This window comes from Carex rostrata, chromosome 18, assembly GCF_964058835.1.
Source record: "Carex rostrata chromosome 18, lpCarRost1.2, whole genome shotgun sequence".
NCBI lineage: Eukaryota > Viridiplantae > Streptophyta > Magnoliopsida > Poales > Cyperaceae > Carex > Carex rostrata.
Genome location: NC_135935.1, coordinates 4,142,885 through 4,166,105, shown reverse-complemented (window position 1 = coordinate 4,166,105; position 23,221 = coordinate 4,142,885). Strand labels below are relative to the sequence as shown.

General features: G+C 36.0%; 3 protein-coding genes across 5 annotated transcripts; all 3 read right to left on the bottom strand.

The window, feature by feature from the left end:
• Nucleotides 1–693: 693 nt before the first annotated feature.
• LOC144569860 (cytoplasmic 60S subunit biogenesis factor REI1 homolog 2-like) lies at nucleotides 694–7,071 on the bottom strand. Of its 2 annotated transcripts, none has more exons than XM_078320333.1 (5): nucleotides 6,745–7,071; nucleotides 5,149–5,673; nucleotides 4,589–4,758; nucleotides 3,966–4,181; nucleotides 694–822 (listed from the first exon to the last, which is right to left on the bottom strand). In XM_078320333.1, the coding sequence occupies exons 1-5, from the start codon at nucleotides 6,847–6,849 to the stop codon at nucleotides 741–743; spliced, it is 1,098 nt and encodes a 365-aa protein (XP_078176459.1). In that variant the 5' UTR covers nucleotides 6,850–7,071; the 3' UTR covers nucleotides 694–740. The 2 variants fall into 2 exon arrangements, with proteins under 2 accessions (XP_078176459.1, XP_078176458.1); XM_078320332.1 differs by lacking the exon at nucleotides 694–822 and adding an exon at nucleotides 3,215–3,559.
• A 1,224-nt stretch (nucleotides 7,072–8,295) lies between these two features.
• Nucleotides 8,296–15,069, bottom strand: LOC144569859 (U-box domain-containing protein 52-like). Of its 2 annotated transcripts, none has more exons than XM_078320331.1 (11): nucleotides 14,600–15,069; nucleotides 14,180–14,298; nucleotides 13,011–13,144; nucleotides 12,476–12,675; nucleotides 12,338–12,377; nucleotides 11,718–11,970; nucleotides 11,314–11,397; nucleotides 10,719–11,051; nucleotides 9,574–9,940; nucleotides 8,878–9,251; nucleotides 8,296–8,665 (listed from the first exon to the last, which is right to left on the bottom strand). In XM_078320331.1, the coding sequence occupies exons 1-11, from the start codon at nucleotides 14,784–14,786 to the stop codon at nucleotides 8,594–8,596; spliced, it is 2,163 nt and encodes a 720-aa protein (XP_078176457.1). In that variant the 5' UTR covers nucleotides 14,787–15,069; the 3' UTR covers nucleotides 8,296–8,593. The 2 variants fall into 2 exon arrangements, with proteins under 2 accessions (XP_078176457.1, XP_078176456.1); XM_078320330.1 differs by having other exon boundaries at nucleotides 13,011–13,180; nucleotides 14,600–14,925.
• Nucleotides 15,070–17,212: 2,143 nt separating this feature from the next.
• ZTL (Galactose oxidase/kelch repeat superfamily protein) lies at nucleotides 17,213–21,552 on the bottom strand. The gene is made up of 2 exons (XM_078319312.1): nucleotides 21,021–21,552; nucleotides 17,213–19,118 (listed from the first exon to the last, which is right to left on the bottom strand). Exons 1-2 carry the CDS (start codon nucleotides 21,317–21,319, stop codon nucleotides 17,525–17,527), a joined length of 1,893 nt encoding a protein of 630 aa, XP_078175438.1. The 5' UTR covers nucleotides 21,320–21,552; the 3' UTR covers nucleotides 17,213–17,524.
• Between the last annotated feature and the right edge of the window lie 1,669 nt (nucleotides 21,553–23,221).

The window sequence follows — 23,221 nt, the reverse complement described above, 5'->3', positions numbered from 1 at the left end:
ACCATTTAATTGAAATTTTCCGGTTTGGTTGAGAACCAAATAAACCGGACACAATGAACACCCCAGCATCATATTGGTCCACAATCGGAAGAGATTGACGCTAAGACTGTAGCCATTATTACAAACCGCAACTGAGGATCCAGTTCCATAAGACTGGGTGTAATTTAAATTAGCTGCAAGGAGAAGGGCAGCTAAGCACACGTAGCAGGCTACCGCATGTATTGCTAATGTCTCCCTGGTACCGCATATTTTGTCAATTGTGGAGACTAGATTGGTACAATTATCTCCATCCGACCATCAGCATTGAATCGCTCATTATTAGTCAAAGCACTATGTAGTGCTCAGAAACACTGAACTAATTAGCTGAAACGTCAATTTCGTCATTTTCTCTTCTAATTAGGTGAAACTTCAATTTCGTCATTTTCTCTTCTAATTAGGTGAAACTTCAATTTCTTCATTTAATTCTCTTCTTATCTGTTTTATATTTTACTTTCTTCTCTTTCTATCCACACAACACATACAATATAGCACATATCAACATAGCACATACAATATTCTAATATGAAAAGGCAGACACATATCAACGGAAAATGAAATATCAGATTGATCCGAAACTAGTCTACTCTCAACAATTAATATATATTGATTTTGACACATGTAGCGAACAGGAGCAGTTCCACAACAAAAACCAGCACACATTGCTCTTCATGGCCATCTTGGTACGCATGGTATCAACACCATTACTTGTTCATCTCCTTCAGCACCTTCATCCTCACTATCTGCTCCCTCGATTGCACAGTCGCCAACCCCATGCTCTTATACCTGCACCCAAAAGAAATATTGAAATGCATCATTGATTTTGTACATCAATTAATTATATCCTACATATTTATCTTCGTTCTTAAAGTTCAAATAGTCGATCTGAACCGTTCAACATGATACCCATATTAAATGTATTTAGAGACCAAATTTTTTTATTTTTTTTATTTTTTTACTATTTTTTTACTATTTTTTTAGAATGATGCAAAATCATTGTTTTGAATGGTTCAGAAGCACCGATTTTGTATCTATCTAAATAAATAGTAAAAAAAAATTAAAAATATAAATATAAATTTGTTTTCTAAACATAATTTAATATAAATATTACGTTGAGCGGTTCAAATTAACTGTTTGAATATCGAGAATAAAAATAAAGATGTGGAGAATGATTGGATGTTCATAAGACGGGCTTCTCTAAAAAATAATAATAATGTTAACTTTTGTATCCGAACTTGTCACTAGCAATATTAATGTGTGTCCAGAACGAGTTAGATATTGTGCTACTGTCAGTTTCTTTCCTAAAAATAAATATAATGTTATCAACTTCTTTTTCAAGAGTTGGACATATTACTGACAACTATTTCAGATTTAGGTCAACTCGTTTATTATAAATTATTATGTAATTTACCTACTGACTCCTTCAAAGCGTTAATTTATAAAAATAAAATACTACAAAACTTGATGAATAAAATACTCAAAATCACTTTGAAAATATATTAATCGGAAGCCATAAATGTTCAGCTATAGTCTATAGGAAACTACAAAACTCATCAGAATAAAATGTTTCCTACGGAATTAATTTTAGATTATTTTTTTATTAAAGAAAAAGGTTTCGGTATAACACTCTTGCCGAAAAGAATTAAATTGTCAAAATGACAGAAAAAAAAAAATCAAACCATTTATTTTTCTTTGTCATCAAAATAATTTTCTATATATTTGATGGAGGTTATTCATAAGACGGGCTTCTCTAAAAAGAGAAAGAAAAAAAGAGAGCCAGAAGTATAGAACTTTGGACTGCCGCAGCTAAATCATACGGTTAGTATTGAAGACTTGTTTGTTGGTGTGTTCGTCGGGTTAATTCGGTTAAAATCGATATAAATAGTCAAATAAAAATTTTATTCGGTTTTAAAAAAATAACTAAATCAACGGAGTCAAAATAACCAAAGTAAAATTTGATTTGTTTGATTGAATCGAAATAAGAGAGGCCAAAACTCAATATATACACAAAATAATTTATTTAATAACCACATAAATAAAATAGGGTTCAAATGTCTTTTTTTGTACATCCATCATGCTTTTATTTTTTAATAGCAATGCTTGTAAAATGTATATGTCAAAATAAAACTGCTAGTTGTGATTTATATTATATTTTCTATATGCACATAAAAATTATCACTTTGATTTAGGTTTTATATGAATCAATAAGTGGAAAAATCAATGTCCAAAATTTATCCACATCGGTGTATTTTTACAAGCTCGTGATACTAATCAAAGCAAAATCAAAATGTCGTGATCTTTTACGTGCATAGAGAAAACAATATAGATCATATCTAATAATTTTATTTTGATATTTAAGTTTTAAATTTTAAGTTATTAAAATTTTAATAATAGAGATATGATCGATGCGCAAAAAATATGAATTATATATAAATTGTTATCATAACATATATTGTTTACATCTAAACCAAAATATAAGTTATTGATATTACATACATTATATATACACAAGACTGATTTGAACCATATGTCTTTTCATTTTTAAAAAGTCTAAACCATATCAAATATAAAAAATCAAAGTAAATTAAAAAGTTCAACTAAACCGAACCAAAAAATTGAACCATTTACTCCAAAATTTTCAGTTTAGTTTAGTTGAGAACCAAATAAACCGGACATAATGAACACCCCTACTTATTTCAATCTAATTTAATTTCTGTTTGTAATATTTTTTATTTTTCATTTTTGTAGATAATATTCTAGCATCATATTGGTCCACAATCGAAAGAGATTGCCGCTAAGATTGTAGCCACTATAACAATCCGCAACTGAGAATCCAGTTCCATAAGACTCGGTGTAATTTAAATTAGCTGCAGGGAGAGGGGCAGCTAAGCACACGTAGCAGGCTACTGCATGTATTGCTAATGTCTCCCTGGTACCGCATATTTTGACAATTATGGAGACTACTAGTTTTGTACAATTATATCCATCCGACCGCCAGCGTTGAATCGCTCACTATTAGTCAAAGCACTCTGTAGTACTTGAGAAACACTACTAATTAGCTGAAGATATAAACTTTAATTTCGTCATTTCTCTTCTTATCTGTTTTATATTTTACTTTCTCCTCTTTCTATCCACATAACACATACAATATTCTAATATGAAAAGGCACACACACATATGAACGGAAAGTGAAATATCATATTGATCCGAAACTAGTCTACTTTCAACAATATATGATTTTGACATGTAGCCAACAGGAGCAGTTCCACAACAAAAACCAGCACAATCTTCATACCACGAAGAAAAAACTATTCTCACTCATTCGGGGTATAAGACCAGATGCAAAGAAGAATTAAGTAATGCCTAATATGGGCAATTTTTAGGGAGGTTGCGAATGACATTGCTCTTCATGGCCATCTTGGTACGCATGGCATCAACACCATTCTTGTTCATCTCCTTCAGCACCTTCATCCTCACTATCTGCTCCCTTGATTGCACAGTCGCCAACCCCATGCTCTTATACCTGCACCCCAAAAGCAAATTGAAGTAAGTTCAAAATTCTATATAATATATATCATACATCTACACAAATGCAACACCCAACTAGTCAAAGGATTGGAACCCTCTTTTTTGATTGGATCTGATACTGTGGTACTCCAAAATCCAAATATGACATACATCTACTTGAATGCATCTGAGATTTTGTCAGGTCTTCAAATCGTAGGATCTGATTTTTTTATTGTATTGAATATATGGTCTATGATCAATGGTACACCCAAAGCACTTGGGCAAATACGGATTCAAGATATGACAAAGATAACCTTATCTTGACTTGATATTCCACTACATACTAAGCTTTTGAATCCACCACAGCAAGAGCATATCTTAGGAATCCATCATACAAATAATAGATGTGGATACACACAAACCTTATGGCCAATGCAGTGGCAAGGGCTGTATTTCTAGCAGGGGTGGGCCGTGGCTTCTGACGGTAGTATCTCAGAAATTCCCTGGAACCCAAGGTTCTGACAAGCATCCCCTCTTCATTCTTATGAGTAATAACCAGTTCAGCTCCAGCACTTCCCAGCTCAACATTTGCTGCATCATCAGACAGAACCACCTGCTTCCCCTCAGCATTAACATAGCTGTTTAACAAAAAAAAATAATAATAATAAAATGACTTAAGTATTTTGGATGTGGAAAAAAAAATCTCTTGCATTTCTTGCTTTCCTAGTTAATAGATACAGAATAACATTTTTCAAATTACATGCATGGCAACCTCCACTTGCAAAGATGTGAAACGAAATAAAAGCAAATAAAAACTTTGGTGATTTGTTTGGTAATGCTACAACTATAGGCTAAATATTTACAGCATGCCTAGGATTGACATGACAGTAAAGTGTAAACCAAATCCAAGCTCAAAACCTGAAGCAAATATTAACAAAGATTTACACACTTAAGCAGATCATTGAAATCAACTTGGAGCTGAGAGTTATTACCTAATGAGATGTAAAGATTGAACTTTGGTATAACAATATAATTAATAATGAACCTGCTACTATAGTCATAGAACTCATCCAGGTCAGCATCCTCATCATCACCACCATCGCCATAGCGAAGCTTGCAATGCCCTTTTGCATCCATGTGCTTTCTAACTGCTTCCAGGCTTTGGAAAGGTTGACGCCTCTCATTGCAATACAGGCATGTATAATCCCTTTTAACCTAAAATTTAAAAAGAAAAGATTAAATTATGTCCGACATACAGAAAAGAAAAATGTCACTAGAACAGAAAGCAAGATAGACCTGTTGCAAGGGTGAAATTACAGATATATATTCTACCACTGTCATTCTAAATCATTCATCTCAAAACAGTAGTCGATATCATGGGCAAGAAAAAAAAAACCCGCTACCTGCCAGCACCCAAACAGTCTACTTGCAGTTGTAGACTAAAATGAAGAAATTGTGTCCCATGGAACCTTTTTTAGTAACATAGAAGTGAAGCAAAATTTAATTCTATATACAGAACAATTACACATCACGTTGACCATGATTATTATAAAATATAAGTAATGATACAGTAGTTTAATATCCTGAAAACTAACAAAATTCTACCTGTAAACTGACATAGATGAGGAGTCCCTCAGCATCCTTCAAGAACTCTACATCAGGAATAAAGAAACCATGTTTCTTATGCATGTGGACTATACAACTCTCTATGTTTTCATGCTTTGCATCACACATGAAGCAGCTGGATGGGTCCAGTTCTTCCATCCCCTCCATTTCCTCATCTGATCCAACCTCATCTCCTTCCTCCATTTCCTCATCTGAGCCCATTTCAACCCATTCCTCTTCCTCTTCCTCTTCTACTTCTGCTTTGTTCGAAACACGTTTTGATTTGCGCACGAGTGGTTTTATAACTGTGATACCCTCAGCTGAAGTTTCAGGCTGAAGAGAGGCTTTCAGCATGTGGGACTTCGAGTTCAGGTGCTGTTGGTGTGCCTTTGAGCTCCTATATTCCTTTGAGCATAGAGAGCAGGTGTATAGCATCTGAGATGGAGATGATTTGGATTTCTCTTCCACTAAGGCAGCTTGCCTTGCAAGAAACAGAGCTTCTGTCACACTAGGCACTCCAGCCACCTGATCCAAATAAAACAGACAACAGGCAAAATCCAATGCTAAGTCATCACAGTAATATATAAAACCTATTCTTTTATAGAGCTTGTCTTGATTCTTGCAGCAAAATTTTCAGAGGTCTTGAACTATCCCATGATTCTCATTGGTCATGTGAATTTAATTAATTTCTGCGCAACCACCACCACTTCAATTTCTTGCATTTAATCATACTTGTATTTTGAATTCAATAAAGCACACAAATAAAATTTGATTTGTCAAAAATTAGTCCACTAACAAAAAAATGGAGTACCAACCATTGCATCTGCAATACTCTTTTAAAGTTCAATCAAAATTGACTTTGTGATCAAGTTTGAACTTTGAAAACACTAAGACTACTATAATCACTTGATCTACCACCAGAAAAAGGATCATATAAATTATTTTAATTGATGAATCCAGAAACTTAAAAAATAATCCCAATTCCACATTTCAGTGATGAATGCAACGTAGACAAGAAATGTTCAGCTGTTGCGTATTGACAAATCAAAATTGACCTATCAATTTGAAACACACCATTAGACAACCTCCTGTTAAATTAACCAAAAAAAAAAAAATTTCTGTTTATGTCCTTCCCCTTCACTAAATATTAACCTAGTGGTCTAAATATCAGACATTCCAACTCAAAGCCCAATATTTATGGAACCATTTTGAAGGACCTTTAGCAGCAAAATTGATGCCAATGCCAACTCTGACAGTCGGCATCTTTTTGTGTGATTATGATATAACAGAAACGAGCCCCATGAGAAAGTAAAATGCATTTCACCTTGGTGCAATTAAATGGTCATATCAGAGATTACTAACTGAAAAGAAAAAAGAAAAAGAAGTTTTTAAGTTCGTCATACATTGGATAAAAGAAACCTAGGTCCATGAATAACCAAATATCAATTTCGGTAAACCCTAGAAATCAAGCAACAAAAGAGTACCATTTATATAAGAACCGAACTAGTTTGCACGCATCGTAATACGATTGGAAATCAAGAAAAAAAAAATCTTAACACAAAAAGAAAGAATTTCAATAGAAAATCTGAGGAAAACCTTGCGCTTCAGATTGTAGCGGTGCCATTCGGAGCGATAGTGCTCTTTCTGATCCACCTCACCTTCAAACTCCTTATTGCATGCGTTGCAAGTGATTGGCGCCATCTCACGCTCCTTACAACCTTCTTACCCCTCCTTGTCCGCCGCCTTCTCTTAAAACTATCTAAATTTTTATACCTCCCTGAAAAAGAATCGGTAGCTGAGGGAAGATGAGAGTAAATGCTTAGACAGAAATGGAGAAAAACGGCCACGGACTTCTCCAGATTATCTCCTTTTCAAAAACTCTGTTCACATCCATTAAGAAATATACGACGTTGGATTCTCCTTCAGCTGATGTGGCACCAGCTAGAACCTCGAGATATGATGATCACTAAAAATAACTGGAGAGAAGGACCTGTTTGGGAGGAGTAGCCGCCTGTGGGCAGATGCGTGTGCGCTTGCGTAGATTGGCATCATGACTCAGAGTCGGTCACTCGGAACGCTATCCTCTGCGGAGTTTTTCCGTGAGGAGATTTTAATCTGGTTCGTTCGTTTCGGATCGGACGGAGTGGATTAAGGGTTCATCAAATTGAGTTTTTTTTAAATTCGGGTAAGATCTGATCTAGTCCGTCCGATTCGAAACGAACGGACCAGATTAAAATCTCCGCACGGAAAAACTCCGCAGAGGATACTTTCCCCGGTCACTCGGTCTGTCTCAATAAACAAAAGGATGGATTTAAATCCAGCCGTCCATTAGGAAATTAGGTTCCTTCAAAACTGGAGCAGAGAGGCACCGCCTCTTTTGAGTCTGCATCGTCTCCAGTTTGGACCGATATTTAGACGATAGATCATAGATTAATGATTCTGAACGCTCCGTGCATTTTTTTTTTCTGGATTCCCTCATCACTCGCATCAAATTTATGCAAGTATAATTGCTAGGTTTCAAATGTATCTATTTTCAATAGTCTATCATTTATCTATTTTTGAACTTTAATAACTTAAATTTTAAAATTTAGGAATCAAAATAAAATCATTGAATATAATCTACCTCATTTATCTATATATGTAAAAAACTTATGATATTTCAATTTTATTGTAGTTGTCATAAAAAACTTATAAAAACGTACAAATGTTAATAATTTCTAGATGTTAATTTTTTAACTTATTAATTCACATATAAATAATACCGTGATAATTTTTTATAAGCACATAGAGAAAATAATATATATCACATCTAACGATTTTATTTTAACATTTATAATTTAAATTTTAAATTATTAGCATTTTAAAAATAAAGGCAGATACAAAAAATAAAGGTATTTAAATCCTGCTCATAATTATTATAGAAACTTGAATTTATGATAAGCGGTAAATAAGCTAAAATTCAGTTCATGTTTTTATTAGAATCATTATCTGCCTACTGTAATAGGCCAAGTTGAGAAATGGGCTCGTCTTCAAGACTTACAACAGTCTGGATTTTATGGATGATCCCATTTAACGGTTCACATTGAACTTAACATGAAGCATAAGAAGGAAAGACAACGGGCTCATATGTATTAACGCTGAAAGCCCAGAAGATTGACCTGACTCCGTATTTTAAATATCCAGAGTCCGTAAATACTCAGAAATCATTTTCCAAAAGCTTACATCAAGCATTGAAGCTATATAGTTTAGAAATAAACAGTACAAGTTCCACAAAATTTCCAACTAACATGGTGTTCTAAAAGTCACAAAATCCGAGCAATCAGCTGTACATTTTCATTCGAGAAGATTTTATAATAATCAGTCCCCATTAACTCGCATTCTATACATATATATATATATATTTTTGAAATGCTTGGCAGAGGCTGCCAAGTCGCATTCTACATTTTCATAGCATAAAAGATGCTCCTTTGACAATACGTGTCTCCTCAAAACAATCCCTTCCCACAATAGGCAGTTCCTATAACAATAGAAATACATCATAGTTCAGAATAAAATAGAATGATAGATCAGAGACCAACAGCATACAAATGTTTAAAGCATTTAAAGAATTGCATTTAAATTTGGCCAGTCTCTTATAATATTACTAATTAACCAAGTTTATTAATTTTGTGGTGATATTTACTATTCTTTTGGTGTAATTATGATTGACTCAAATTCAAAATTTCTCACTTTAAGGCTTTGGGAGCGTTTCTGCTGCGTTAAGAGCTCACTATCATGCTTAGACTCAGCAAAAGCAGCCAGGCGTGTCAGCTCAGGCATGATCACCGATCCTAAATCAGGGCGGTCTTTTCGCCTGAGCTCAGAGCAATTGAGTGCCAATTCTACAAGTGTCTTTGTCTCATCCAAGGGCCAATCTGGCACCTTTGGGTCCAGCACGTCAGCCAGATTACCCTCCTGTAGTGCAATCGTGATGCTGTGGGTGAGGCCCATGGGGTCCCGGCCTGTTACCAGCTGGAGCAAGATGATGCCAAGTGCGTACACATCTGATTTGGTGCCGACCATGCCGGTCTTCTGGTACTCTGGGTCTATGTAGCAGAATGTGCCTGCCATGCTCTTTCAGTTAGGACTGTGTGGGGATTTGGCATGTTTTCTTAGGTACAAACTCTCTGAATTCTGAACTAAAGTACAATGCAAGTTGCAAGCATGGACGATGCCCTCGGTACTTGCTAATATGTATCCAACGAATCCCACATTTAATATTGAATATTGGTATTTACAGTAATTGAATCAACATAATATAAGATTTTGTGCAAATTACATATTAAAGAACTCATTGTTTAATAGGTATAATTTATGTCTTTTAATTGGAATTAGATCCATCCACATTTCAGACATATACTTTTTGTTTTGTTATATTTGGGTTACCTGCGGCAGCTGTCATGCGGTAGAAAGTCGAATTGGATCCACCAGGCAGCGAAGGGATCAATCTAGCTAGACCAACATCTGAAATCTTCGCCATGAGGTTATGATCAAGAAGTATGTTTGCGGGCTTGAGGTCCCGGTGAACAAGGGGCTCGGGGAGCTGCTGGTGGAGAAACAACAAGCCCGTTGCGATCTCAGATGCAATTTTGAAACGAAGTTGCCATGGGAGGGGAGGTGCGCCTGACTGACATGCTAAACATTCTTCAAGACTCCCTTTGGACATGTACTCGTAAACTAGGCACCCGTATTCAGGGCACGCACCCAGGAGGTGAATTATGTTTGGGTGCCTCATAGAGCTTAACACCTCCAGCTGGATGAGAGATTGTGGGATGTTAGCTTGATTGATCTCAACAAAGACTTCTATTTGGTGGGTAATTCTAGTATGCATCCAAGTTTTAAGATCCATCACACTTAGCATACAACAGGTGGCTAAAATTTAAACTAGTATTTTTTTAATAACTTTCCTTTTTATCCAGTAAAATATTTTCGTAAATTTATTTTATTAAGAGATGGAGAGAAAATGTATGCGTTAAATGAGCCTTTTGATAGTTAATGAGATTTGATAGAAAAAATTCTTCTATAAAAGATACTTAATTTTTAAACTATATTGGAAATTATTTGTCTACCCTTATAGAATCAATGGCTACTATTCAAAATATGTACATTGAGATAGGTTGTACATTCAAATTTGGATGTACCCTAATATTATCCTTATTTGATACCACATATCAAGTATAAGGATCCTCAGCAAGAATTATAAATTTAGAATTTAGAATTTGTGTGTAGTCCTACATTATGATTTATGCAGAACTTTTTAAGGAAATTAGAAATTTCTAGTACCAAGTATGTACCACCAAAACCTTCATATATAACAAGGTAATGTACAAGAAAGGTATTAAAAGTCTAAAAAATACAACAAGACGAAAAGAATATCATGTTAGCAAGATTGTGTTAAGAACTTAGGATAAATAAGTTACATTAGACTGACTGTGAAAATAATGTTAGCCAAAAGATTAAGATGTCATTGGGTCAGTGTTGGCACCACCAGATGTAATGGTAAAATCTATTTCTGAGGCATATAGGCATACCTCTTGTTGGAATTGTCTCAATCCCTGAGTTGTTGATATATCAGAACGAAGAGCCTTGATTGCAACAAGTGTGTGGTTAAGAGTTGCCTTGTACACAGGTCCATATCCACCCTCTCCTATCTTGAGCCCATCAGAGAAATAGTTGGTTGCTAGATCTATTTCATCCATGCTGTACCGGCGGTAATTGGCTTCTGATATGAAACCTTCTATAAGCTTCCTTTTCTCCCTTGTCTCTGTTATCGGGGTTGGCTTTCTCTGCTTTATAGGTGAAATCACCTTTTCATTCTCCTCTGTCAGATGAGATAGTAAGTCTCTACTATACTTGTTGAATTTCTGTGAGAATAAAAGCATAATAAGGTAAACATGCTTCCTTGATGTCTGTATTGCAAAAAGCAAAAAAAATATGAAATAATTTGTATTGATTAGAGTTAAGTTCGGGATAATTGTTCTCGTCTTCTTTTACATATCTTATGTTGAACTGATGTGCTTTCTTTATAACAATTATTTTAGTCACGCACGGAACTTCCTTTATCTCTTTGCTTTTAATAATACAAAATTTAGCTGGAAATATCTCTAAAAGCTGTACATCAATTACCTCGGCATACTTGTCCTCGAGTGACATTTCAGTGTCCCTTTTCAGCTCATACTTCAATTGTTCCAACTCAGCATCCAAAGGACCCTGCAAGATTATCAGGAAATAAATTCTCGACTGATTGTGATTTTACTAATAGTATCTACAATGTATTAAAAAAATATTACTCCCACCAAGCTACCAAAATAATGTTGTCACTTTTTCAATTTATTAGAAAGGAGCAGTACTGAAAACAATTTCAATATGGAGGATCTCTTTATATTGTTGGTTCAATTGAGGTTTTTGGTAAAAACAATAATTTATTGAGGCATAAAAATTTTTGCTATTGCCAATTAAAGAAAATTTAAAAAGTTAGTCGATCTAGTACCATACTGGTATTACTATTCTATTTTGGAAAAAACCCTTACCACTGAATCTTTGAAAAGGAAGCCTGGTGCATCCTGAGAGAAACTATTTCCGTGGGGACTTGAGGTGGATAGCGTGGGAGGTAGTTTTCTGCCACTATTGTTTATTAACTCAGGGCCAGCACGAGATGGGCTAGGGCATGACATGAAAGTCTCCTGGGAATGACCACTTTCATCGTTATCCAGCCATTTAATTTTATCACTAATTCTATCATCATAAGAAGATGCTGTTATGGATGAGTGGTCAGAAGATGACCTGGCAAAAGGACAATGAAAATTGAAGCTGTAAGAAAGAATAGTCTGAGTGGGACTAAGTGGCACTAACTGGGAATATACAGTACTGGTTTGGCATTACATGTGCATGAACGACTGGTACTTAACCATACTGAGACTTTCATAAACTGAATTCTGCAAGTAAACTTTAGGAGGACTCATCCGAAAAATTGAGCTGTTCCCCATGTTAGATACTTAACAGGTCCTCAAACTTTCAATACCAGATGGGTAATGGATTATCATCTAGCATATCAACTAAAGATCTTTCTAAGCATATAAGACATGATAAATAAAGATATACAAAAATTATTTATAGATTTATTTTTCAAAGGAAAAAGTTTGAAAACAACCTTCGAGTTCCTTCAATAGTTTCACGAGTGTATGGGTCACCTGCAACAGGAGAATATACGGTCATACTTTTTGTTAGATAAAGGGCTAGAAAGATACCATCATTTCTGAAAACAATTATGCAATATGTAAATACAAACTTTTAACTGTCTGGAAGGAAGTGTTTGCAGTTGACTCAATCTCTCCACTCAATCTAAGGTTTTGGCTATTGGTGGAACGGTTTGGGCATGAAGCCGGCCGAACTGACACTATTTTACTGCCCTTTGCAATTACATAGACATAACAAAAGTCGGGTGCAGCTCTACAAACAGCAGTCGGCACATCTGGCTTCCCAAATGCTCTGTGATCCAAGAGAAAGAAAAACTAAATACCACACCACCAATAAATTAATCTAGGAAAAATTTCGTGTGCACTCCCAAAGTTCGTCAAAAGAATTATGTATAATCCTCTCTATTTCCAAAGCCCCCACTCCCCACCTCCCCGAACCATCTGTTTTATTCAACAAAATAAGAAAAAAAATTACCCCTGGCTATCTCCCCCATTTATCTAGATAAATATCACTGCACTTGCTTAGGGAAATCCCCCTTCTAGATAGCAATTACTACAGAAAGTATGGAGTAACTATAAAACAGTAAATTCTACATACTATGATAGAAAACATCAAGTAAGAACGACCTAATAAATGCACCAGCAATAGCGCCATGGCTCGGTGCCCCCATGACAAGCTTGTCAACTCCGCGGTGCATCACAAAATCCACAATCCCTTTTGCGACATCTATTTCATCCAATATTATTTCCTTGCACTGTAACTGCACACCACACACGTGAACATACAAAACAGAAAACTACAAAAATTTAGGAGAAAGGTTGCAGAGAGCCCCTGTTATATCACTAATATACAAGATCAACTCCCTTTAGATAATCTGCAAAAGATTCCCATATTTTGGTCGGAAAAACTCATTAACAAGAATTAACCTCGTACAACCTAAAACATTTAAACATCATCTATACCTCTGGAAAGCAAGAAGTGCATTGAATGCCCTGACTAGCAAACTATCCTCGTTCAGAAATATTATATATACCCCTCACATCCCATTTCAAGTAGAGTGTCCAAGCTAGCAAAATACCCTCATTTTTTGCTCATCATTTACAGAGGCAGAGCTATGTGGATTGAATGGGGGTCAAATTGACCCCATTTTTGTTTTCAAAATTTTCTTATCTATACATAATTTTCTATATAATTTAGAGTAAAATGCCGCGGGTAGTGTAAAATTGACCCTCATTCACAACATAAAAATTTGATATGATCGACTCCCATTAATGTTTGACCCCCATAATTTGAAAGTTTGGCTCCGCCAATGATCATTAACATAGTATAGAATGGGACATTTCGTATCTTTTGTTTCTTTTTGTTACTTAGGTGAATTTTTTTTGGTAGCTATCTAGAAATTTCCTAATTCAAAAGTTACATGTCATGGGAACAGGGCTACACTTTAATTACCCCTTCTACAGAAAAGAAGGATCCTCAAATGTTTACGGAAACAAATCTGCTGTGATTCTTGAGAATCACAAGACCCTGCTTTTCCAAATCTATCCATTCATTAGTTTTGAGATTTGTGCATATAAAACAACAGATTTTGAGATTTGTGCATTAAAAAAAATAGAGGGGTGGATTTGGAAAAGCAGGGTCCTGTGATTCTTTTGATAATCACAGCAGATTTATTTCCAATGTTTACTAGAGAGTTTGATATCAACTTGGTACTCAGCAGTCTCCAATGCAACAGGTAATTAGAATATAGGAGGTACAACCAGACTGACACCAGCAATAAAGGTATAGCACGTACTCCTCTGCGGCTGCAGAAACACTGAAAAGGAAGAAGAAGTTCTTTCGTCTGGAGGTCACACTGCTCTAGAAATTGTGATGCCACCTCATCATCCACATCAGATATCGGGAGATAGCCATCTATAGAACCAATTGAATTAAAAAATCTCATTGAGTATAATATTAATAACTGCTAAATTGAAACATAAATCCACAAAAATAAGGGGTTATTTGGAAAAAGTTTGAATGTAGCTGCATTTTCCATCAACTCCATTGCTAGTACATTAGGAAGTGAATAATTCCAAGCATAAGAACAAGGTTTCAAATTTTCCACTTAGTCCCTCCATCTTTTTTATTAATACAATAACTTTGGACAAACTTCAGAAATGTTAGTCCAGCCAAAAAATAAATGAAAAACATCAAATACAAAAACAAATCTCACCAATTGTAGGAACAGAAGTCATCTTTCGTCGAATGTGTAACAGGTAGAAGATCTGTCCACGTGCCAGAAGGTGGTCCGCAGCCCATCTAAGCGCATATTGGCTATTCCTGTCACTATCTACGGCCACCGTCACCACACCATTTCCTTTACCTGCACCGCTAGTGGGGTCTCCTGCCCTTCTCATCATAACTCAAATTGCATGCGCTAAATTTAGTGTTAGTGTTTTGGTTCGGTTTAATATTAGCATTGAATGGGAGGAGAAGCAAGGGATTTGAGAACGGGTAATGGTTTAAAGAAGTGGTTAGAGAAGGCATGACGGAGAGGGATTAGAGGGGTTTGGTTTGCTCAATTTAGGGTTTAGAGGTTAGAGAACGGGGATGTTGTTGGAATCTTTTATTGAATGGGAGAGGGGTTTTAGTTAGCATTATTGACTGAACGAGAATTTGATTTTCGTTATCTTAAAAAAAAAAAAAAAAATTTTCGTTGTGGTAAAATTTGACTGAACGAAAGAAAATTTGTTCTGAGTTTGGCGGGCAATTTTTTCCAGTTCTACTACATAACTTGTTATAGTGCGCGCGACGCTGCCTCAATTATATTATTCTTGGAATGCTTTCCCAGTATATAGATATATATCAGTAATTTATTTATCATTATCCGAATTATATCATATTCCTATTTGTATTCGTCTTATATCTGATCCTTATTTGTATTCATTTAACATCTGATCTATATATATTATATATTCAAAAAATTATAATAGATAAAGATACGGTTAAATCACTATTTATTTGTATCCAATCAGTTTACATCTATGCAGGGGCAAATCTAGAGTAATCCAGAGGAGCGGCTGCCCCCTCCCCTCTCCTGGATTTCAAATTTTAGCGGTAATCTATTGGTACTGATCGACTTTGTCTCTCTCTACAAATTTTTTTGTCCTCCTCTGAATGTTTGATTTGTAATTCAGATTAAATTTAGTGTTAAAATCAAAATAAATTTCTTAAATTCTGATTGACAATTAGAATTGTAAGTTAAAGCATCAGAACTTATAAGTCATAGCATTAGAAAATAAGTCAAAACATTATTTTTTTTATCGAGTATCTAATTAGTTAATGGATTTAAATCTGATAAGCAATTTAAACCTAATTTGATATTTTTTTACCCTCTCCCCCTGATGAAAATCTTGAGTCCACCCCTGCACCTATGTATTGAACATAAAAGATTAAATATTTTATATAAAGTCGAAATAAATATTATACACAGCCGTTTTCCTAGAACGTGTGATTAATTTAGAATAATACATATAAAAATAGAAAGCTCTGTGTGTCACAAAATTTTTCATTGGGAATATAGCAAATAGCAAAAGTAGAAAGAGGGAAGGGTAATTGTGTCCAATATATTTGTCATGAAATTTAATATTAATTATTTCATGAAGAAATGCCAAAGAATTTGATATTTAGATGAGTAATTACCCAAGAGTATGGCTAATATAACATCAGTGTCATTTCAGTCTATATAACACCAACTTCAAATCGTATTAAATTGAATTCAAATGGTGAATTCAAACCGTTGAAACCAATCTAAATAGTAAATTTCTGATGGGTTACTGACACTCGCTGTGCCTTACTGCAAGTACTTTTACTCTTTTCGTGGATTATGGTCAAATACTTCATTTAAAAGAAAAAATATACTTTATCTTACATTCATGCTATCATTGCAAATTGCCATTTATGAGAATTATGGAAATATAATTTAGAACTTCAACATTTAGAAAACAAGTCAGTAACAAGTTTTCCTAACATTATGCGTGTTATCCAACAATTCTGATCATAAAGGCATGGCACGTAGTAATTATCCAATATGCGACTCGTGGTTTCCCCTTTTAACGGCAAGGAAACTGTTACAGCGCGCTTAAGAGCATCTATATCCCTGAAATTATTAGAGCGTGCTTAAGAGCATCTATATCACTGAAACTATTAGAGTTTCTAATCCAGTTTCAGAGATATGAAAAAGTTTCTTATTTAGAAACTATACAAAAAAGTTTCTTATTAAGAAACTGTTTATAAACTTTATGTTAGCTCAAACTATTTAGAAACTTTAAAGACTATAATTTTTAAAAAGTAGTTAACAGTTATTTAAAAATCCTTTTGAGTTTTAGGAATGTAGACGCTCTAAGAAAGATAAAAAAAAAAAAAAAAAAAAAGAAAGAAAGAAATATAACACCTTGTTGAATTTTTTTTTTTTATTTTTTATTTTTTTTTTTTACTTTGGTCTTTGGGATGTAGATAACAAAATGGAATGTAGGATTGTGGGTTGGAGAAGAAAAAGAACCAAAGAGGTTAGGGACCATATATACCAAACTCTCCCCATCGAATTGCCATTCATGTAGGTTTAGGCAAACATCAAGTATCTAATGCCAGAAAGTTACTAAACCTTACACTAGCATTGTAATGCAACAACCACTGTTTAGCTTTTGACTGATTATTGCATCACTTCCAAAAACAGCTCACATTAGCATCACTTCCAAAAACAGCTTACATTAGCATCACATCCCGCTAATACTAAAAATAAGACATTAAATATGCCATTGGAAATCCAAACAAAGAACACCTAGCGTTTAGTGTAGGACGAGAAAATAAACTATATCCAAGCAAACGTCGCTGTACACAAAAAAAATGGTATCATAATGCAAATCAAAGCACGAGATGCATTATTAATATTACTAAGCTATACAAACTCAAAGCGTCTCTTGCTTTTCCTACCCAACAAAATGCACAACATAACTGGCCATCTTTATAGCTTAGGAAAGTAAACTGACAAAAGACTACAAAAGACAGTTAATTTTATGAATTTTCACTTACCTACTAATAATGATCATGGTAATAAATACCAAACAGATTTAGAAAGGAACTAATAAACACACAAAAATCAAACCAGAGTGCTCGTCAGAGACAACTCGTGTATTTCAGTTAACATCCATTCCTCTCCAGTTTGACCTCCAAGCACTATTGCACGGGTCCCACTCACAACACATGTGCTATGCCCCCATGCAAACCGGGGTGGCCGACCTGGAACGTTCAAGATCCGCCATGTCGGCTTATCCTCAGTTGGGTCCAACAAGTACAACCGCGAAGCAGAGTGGAGACCTGCCACCGACCCACCAAAAATGACAATCCTGCCGTTAGGTAGACTTACTGCCACGTGGTCGAGCCTCGGTGGTGGGCCAACCCCACCAGGATTCCCTGCACCTGGCATGCCACTACCTGTTATACACCTCCAGCATGGCTCTTCCTCACTCAAATCCATTGTGAACACATCACTCGATCGAAGCCTTAGAGGCCCGCTTTTTGCCAAACCACCAAACATTAATATCTTGCGGCCATCATAGACTGACAGAGAGTGACCCAGTCTGGATGGTGGGGTCCATGAAGCAGGTATTTCTCTCCAAACGGGTTTCTCCATTGTCACGTCCAGTAAGTATGTGTCACTGAGCAGCACACCAGAGTCTGCACACCCCCCTGACACAACCAATTTTGTACCATCTACAGTGCAAGAGCTGTGCCATGACCGGGGCAGAGGCGGTGCCAAGCTGGCAATCTCTCGCCACGTAGGGTTTTGTGCGTCAAGATCTAAAATAAACACATCATTAAGCAAACCTTGTCTCCCACACCCGCCAAAGACCACCAACCAGGATCCATTAAGGCATGAGAGTGTGTGGCCCCACCGACCAGGAGGGGCCGAGCTGACATCAACGTGCCTCCACTCAGGCTTGGTTGAGTTCAAGTCCAGCACAAACGTGTCATTCATGGGCTGCATATTCACACCTTCACCCCCAAAAAGTACAACACGGTTGCCAACTGCACACGCACTGAAGTTGCAGCGGGATGGCTCGACAGCCCCACCAACAGTCAGCTTGCGCCATGCAACTGCTTCTAGTGTTGTAAGCTCTCTGGCGAGACAACCCCAGCCAAGACGTTTTGCACCCAGCCCAGTTTCCAAAGCACGAGTTGTCTCGCTTCCCCAAGCATTCTGACAGACCATCCGCCAAAGATCCTCATTCTTTGTCAGCAGGTAGAGTCTTTCACAGACAGAACCCACTGATGCGAGATCCCTAGGGGAAAGCCTGGAGAGAATTTTCTGACACAACACTTCGTCACTCAACTGAAAGATGCTACAAAACTCACGGCAAACAAATGAGTGGTGACCGGCCGAGACAGGTCGAATGTAGGAGCCAACAATGGGAGGTTCTTTCACACAAATGGATCCAGGTATGGAGCCCAAATCTAGGTTGGCATCAACGAAGAACTGGATGCCCATGAAATGGGTTATGGTCTCGTCATCGCCATAAATAGGGGTTAACTGCAGGCGGTTCATAACAGGTGAGCCATCTTTGCGGAAGTTCAAGAGATCTCCTCGGAATTCAAGCCCTTCTTCTATGCACCGCCTTATCTCAGCAACAACATTGTCATCTACTAACGGGTGTCGTCTCTGTGCAAAGGGGCCTCGGCACTGTAAAAATCGGCTGCCATGGAAAGTAAAATTGACAAAAAAAATACATTAAAAATTTGCATTGTGAGGAAGCATTCAATATGAGTGAAGGAAAAAGGAAAATATGGTTTCCGCACCAGTAAAACATAACCTATTTCAGACTTTCTACTATTCTTTTTTTGGATGTCTGATTCATGATTATTTTCATGAATTAGTTGAAGCTTAAGTGCTTAACAATATAGGTTCTATTGGAAAATGCCAACAGACAATGTAAACAGCTCCATTGAATATAAATCCAGTAAACAATAACTCAGTATTGATGAAGCGATCCTATCAATTAGATAAGTTCAGGATTCAACCTTAGATCCTAAACCCTCCACACACACACAAAATTCACCCAGAAGAACACGAGAAAGATTAGTATTACGAGTCCTAACAAAGAGGGACCTTTTTACCTTTTGTTCAGAAATTCACAGCAAAGCAATGCTTATTATAGAAGTAAAAAAAATGAAATAAATTGGTGAGCATTGCATAACTAAATACAAGCCCGGATCTATAATTCAGTTTTACTCAACCCGGTTATTTTGGTGGATTAAATGTTCAGTCAAATTAAATGGAATACTGACCAAATCTGCTTAAGTTACAAAACAATAGATTTACATTACATTTTTGTATTAGCTGTCTCTAACAAGCTTGATCAATTAGAAAAATGGTCCTACCCACAAACAATTGATCTAATCTAAATCATCATTTTTTGGAGGCAAGAACTGAGTACTTTCCAACTTTAAAGGTCCCTAGGCAGAGCTGACTCTTACACCCATTTAAGAAGTCAAAACATTTGCTATTTTATTTTTACTCATTTAAGAAGTCAAAACATTTCAACTAGGAGAGGCAGTATCTTACCTGTGTTAACAAGATTGTACTAGTTATGATTTCTTTACCCACAGGCAACCAAGTATTCATATTTTTAAGTGAACTGGGGATGGCTAAACTTGAACAGGCACCTTAATAAAAATATAACTCTGCCAAGATTAAAATGTGCCAATTTTGATCTGTTGACCTGATCTGATCCTATAGTGAGACAAGCACAGGCCCATGTTACCAGACCCCCCCCCCCCCCCTAAAGGAACTGGTCCCAACACAACACAACACAATATTAATGTCATTTTTTCAACAAAAGGAACTCAATAGATGGAACCTTATCAATATTATTCTCTTTTATGAATAGGACTATACACTGATGCAACCTGACCTATTGCTACCCGTTCATTAAACCTTATGAAAAGATACATTGATGAACAACAAAAGAGGATTATCCTCATTTTCAATTGATCTATACTGTGTACTTCTACCAAAGACATGACAAAACATGTACCGCAAAGGACAGCTTGGCTGGTCACATGTACTGCCATGAAATACCTTATCCTACAGTAAAAGACCCCACCATTTTATAAGGCTAAAGGTGAAAACACGAAATAAAAGTTATTAGGAATATGGTCTCTCCAAGATTGACTACTTGTACTAAACAGGCTTGCATTTTCAGTTTTTCACAGAAACATGTTTTCAGGTAGAGAAACAAATTTGGAGGCACGGGCATTCAATAATCAGTCTTCTTTCTTTCTTTCAAAAAGAAAGCAAAAATGTATTCGCAAAGGAATTCTAGTATACAAGTAATACACTTTTGGATTAAGTTATCTTTGATTCACCTCCGCACTAAATATTTCATGACAGTAAGCACAGGTCATAAGCCACTAATAACCCACAAAAATAATCGCAATTTCAGTTAATCAACCATAGATTTTCAACTTAGCTCATAAATTACTGTAGACTAGAGTAAATCCCATACAATCTCCCACAATAACCCGGTCTTAAAGGAAAATTCATACAACAAAGAAAAGGGTATTGCAATGGAATGGAGTAACAAACATATACTGACCAATTTCTTCCAAGAACCTCTTCAGCCTGATACCCGGTAGCCTCCTCGAACCCACGATTGACATAAATAATGGGGAAATCCGGCTCTAGAGCATCAGTCACAACAAACCCACAGCTAGGGTCGCGTCCAGACCCTCCACTAGGATTTGACCCGACAAGCATCCTCTCCACCGCGAAAGAAAAGGCCGCGCCTTTACCTCCCTCTCCGACCATGAACCCTAATCCTAACCCTAGTCCCTCATCGTCGTCCTCTTCTTCCTCCGCTCCGCTTGGCCCCTCAGATTCACTGTCCCACTCCATGTGATGGAGAAGATTTTTATCTGAAATCCACTAACCCTAGATCCGATGAGCTAGTTCTAGCTCACCCCAGTAGAAGAGACTGGATAAGTAGGTTCTGGATGGTGCTATTGAATTAGGTTTTGGTTATTACTGTTGGCTTTTGAGAGATGGGGGTTTTAGCGAGAAACGATGAGAGAGATAAACGGGGCTACGACGTGTGACGGAGGAGGGGATTTGGTCGAGGATGGGAGAACAAACTAAACAGATTAGGACTAGCTTTAAATGTGTGAACTTTGACTGCATCAGGGTATGGGACGGGAGAAGTGGAGAACAAAATTATGAATGGATTGGTCTAGTTTTAAATGTGTGAACTGTGACAAATTGTCTTTTGTTCCACAGGAGGTGAGAGGAAGAAAAACATTCAAAGGTGTATTTTTGGTTGTCATATGCAATAATGCAAAGGTTTAAATAGTGTTTATTGTATTATAGCGGAATAATTAAGAAAATAATGCTATGTTCATGTAGCGCTGCTATAGCGTTGATAGCGGCACAGCTTTTATAGTCCGAAAACGTTATACTGATGCTATAGCGTTATTATAGCGCGCTATTTAAAACCTTGGTTATATGTTTTGATAAATATATAAAATTAGTAGCGTTGATTGCGGCATAGCTTTTATAGTCTGAAAATGCTATACCGATGCTATAGCGTTACTATAGCGTGTTATTTAGAACCTTGATCATATGTTTTGATAAATATGAACTTCTTTATCTTTTAAATGAATATTATTTTCCGCTTCAAGATAAAGTGTAGAAAAAGGTAAGCTTAGAGAAAGGGATCGTGGATAGAGAAAGGGTGTACGGAAAGAGTAGAAAATTTTATAAATATATTTTTTAGTTTTTTAATAAAAAATAAGGTTGTTGATGGAGTATTAACCTTCCATGTCCTTCTAATTCATCAAATTATAATATAACTGAGGAAAATATGATAAATCAAATAACAAGATAAAACAAATATGATAAAATCTGTTTTCGTTTTTTTTAATCCTCCATTCGCTGCCCATGTTTTACTTCACCTCCTGTGAATTAAATAGGAAGTTAATAATTTCTGTGTACCTTCGTATTTCTCTTTCCCAATTAACCGTGAAAAGTACAATCTGATACTTCTATCTGCCTCAATAATTAAACAATAATTCTTAGCTATTATTTTTGTATCTTGCAAGTTGCATGTACGTATGAAGTGGAGTAACAAAGTAAAATTGAAAAGTATTCGGTGTGTTCCCTATAAGGTATGTTTGGATGCATTCTAGAATAGCTAGAATAGCTACTATTTGATAATAGTATATGAAAATAGTGATTTTTGGAAGAGTGTGAGAATAGTGTTGATGTGGTGCTATTCGGAATAGTGAAAATGTTATTTGGATTGAACATTTAGAATAGCGATAAAGGAATTGAACATTTGAGAGAACACCAATTGCTATTCTAATTTTTTGTAAGAATAGCAGAACAACACTATTTTCGTTATTTTCGTTATTCTCAGTACATTCAAACATAGCCTATATAAGGCAACTCCGTATATATGTATACCTGCTTTCTTGTTTTTCAATGGCACTATTAAAATTACGAAAAAGAAAAACAAAAGAATAATTTCATAAAACACGGTAGCGGCATTATGGCATTTAGAGTGGGAAAACCGGAAAAGTGGTATGGCGGAGGGGTGCGTATTCTCTGAGATATCTCATATTTTGCATGACCGACATATTTTGCAGGACCGACGTGTCCGGTGCCTATTCGGGGATAGGTTGGGGCCAGTATTATTTGAGCATTGAGATTCGTTTTTTTTTAAACATGTAGCTATCAAATTACAAGAATTAAGATGTGTTTAAAACTACAACAGCCAACTACAAACTATACAGTATTGTCCAT

Excerpts from the sequence above, each read along its gene's own strand:
- LOC144569860 (XM_078320332.1), bottom strand. The coding sequence starts at position 6,849 with ATGGCGCCAATCACTTGCAACGCATGCAATAAGGAGTTTGAAGGTGAG. Across the intron at positions 5,674-6,744 it reads GCTACAATCTGAAGCGCAAG|GTGGCTGGAGTGCCTAGTGT; the intron begins GTTTTCCTCAGA and ends TATTTGGATCAG. Across the intron at positions 3,560-3,965 it reads GCCACTGCATTGGCCATAAG|GTATAAGAGCATGGGGTTGG; the intron begins GTTTGTGTGTAT and ends TTTGGGGTGCAG.
- LOC144569859 (XM_078320330.1), bottom strand. The coding sequence starts at position 14,786 with ATGATGAGAAGGGCAGGAGACCCCACTAGCGGTGCAGGTAAAGGAAAT. Across the intron at positions 11,971-12,337 it reads ACTATTGAAGGAACTCGAAG|GTCATCTTCTGACCACTCAT; the intron begins GTTGTTTTCAAA and ends TCCTTTTGCCAG. Across the intron at positions 11,052-11,313 it reads TCGAGGACAAGTATGCCGAG|AAATTCAACAAGTATAGTAG; the intron begins GTAATTGATGTA and ends TTATTCTCACAG.
- ZTL (XM_078319312.1), bottom strand. The coding sequence starts at position 21,319 with ATGGAGTGGGACAGTGAATCTGAGGGGCCAAGCGGAGCGGAGGAAGAA. Across the intron at positions 19,119-21,020 it reads GAGGTTCTTGGAAGAAATTG|CCGATTTTTACAGTGCCGAG; the intron begins GTCAGTATATGT and ends TTTCCATGGCAG.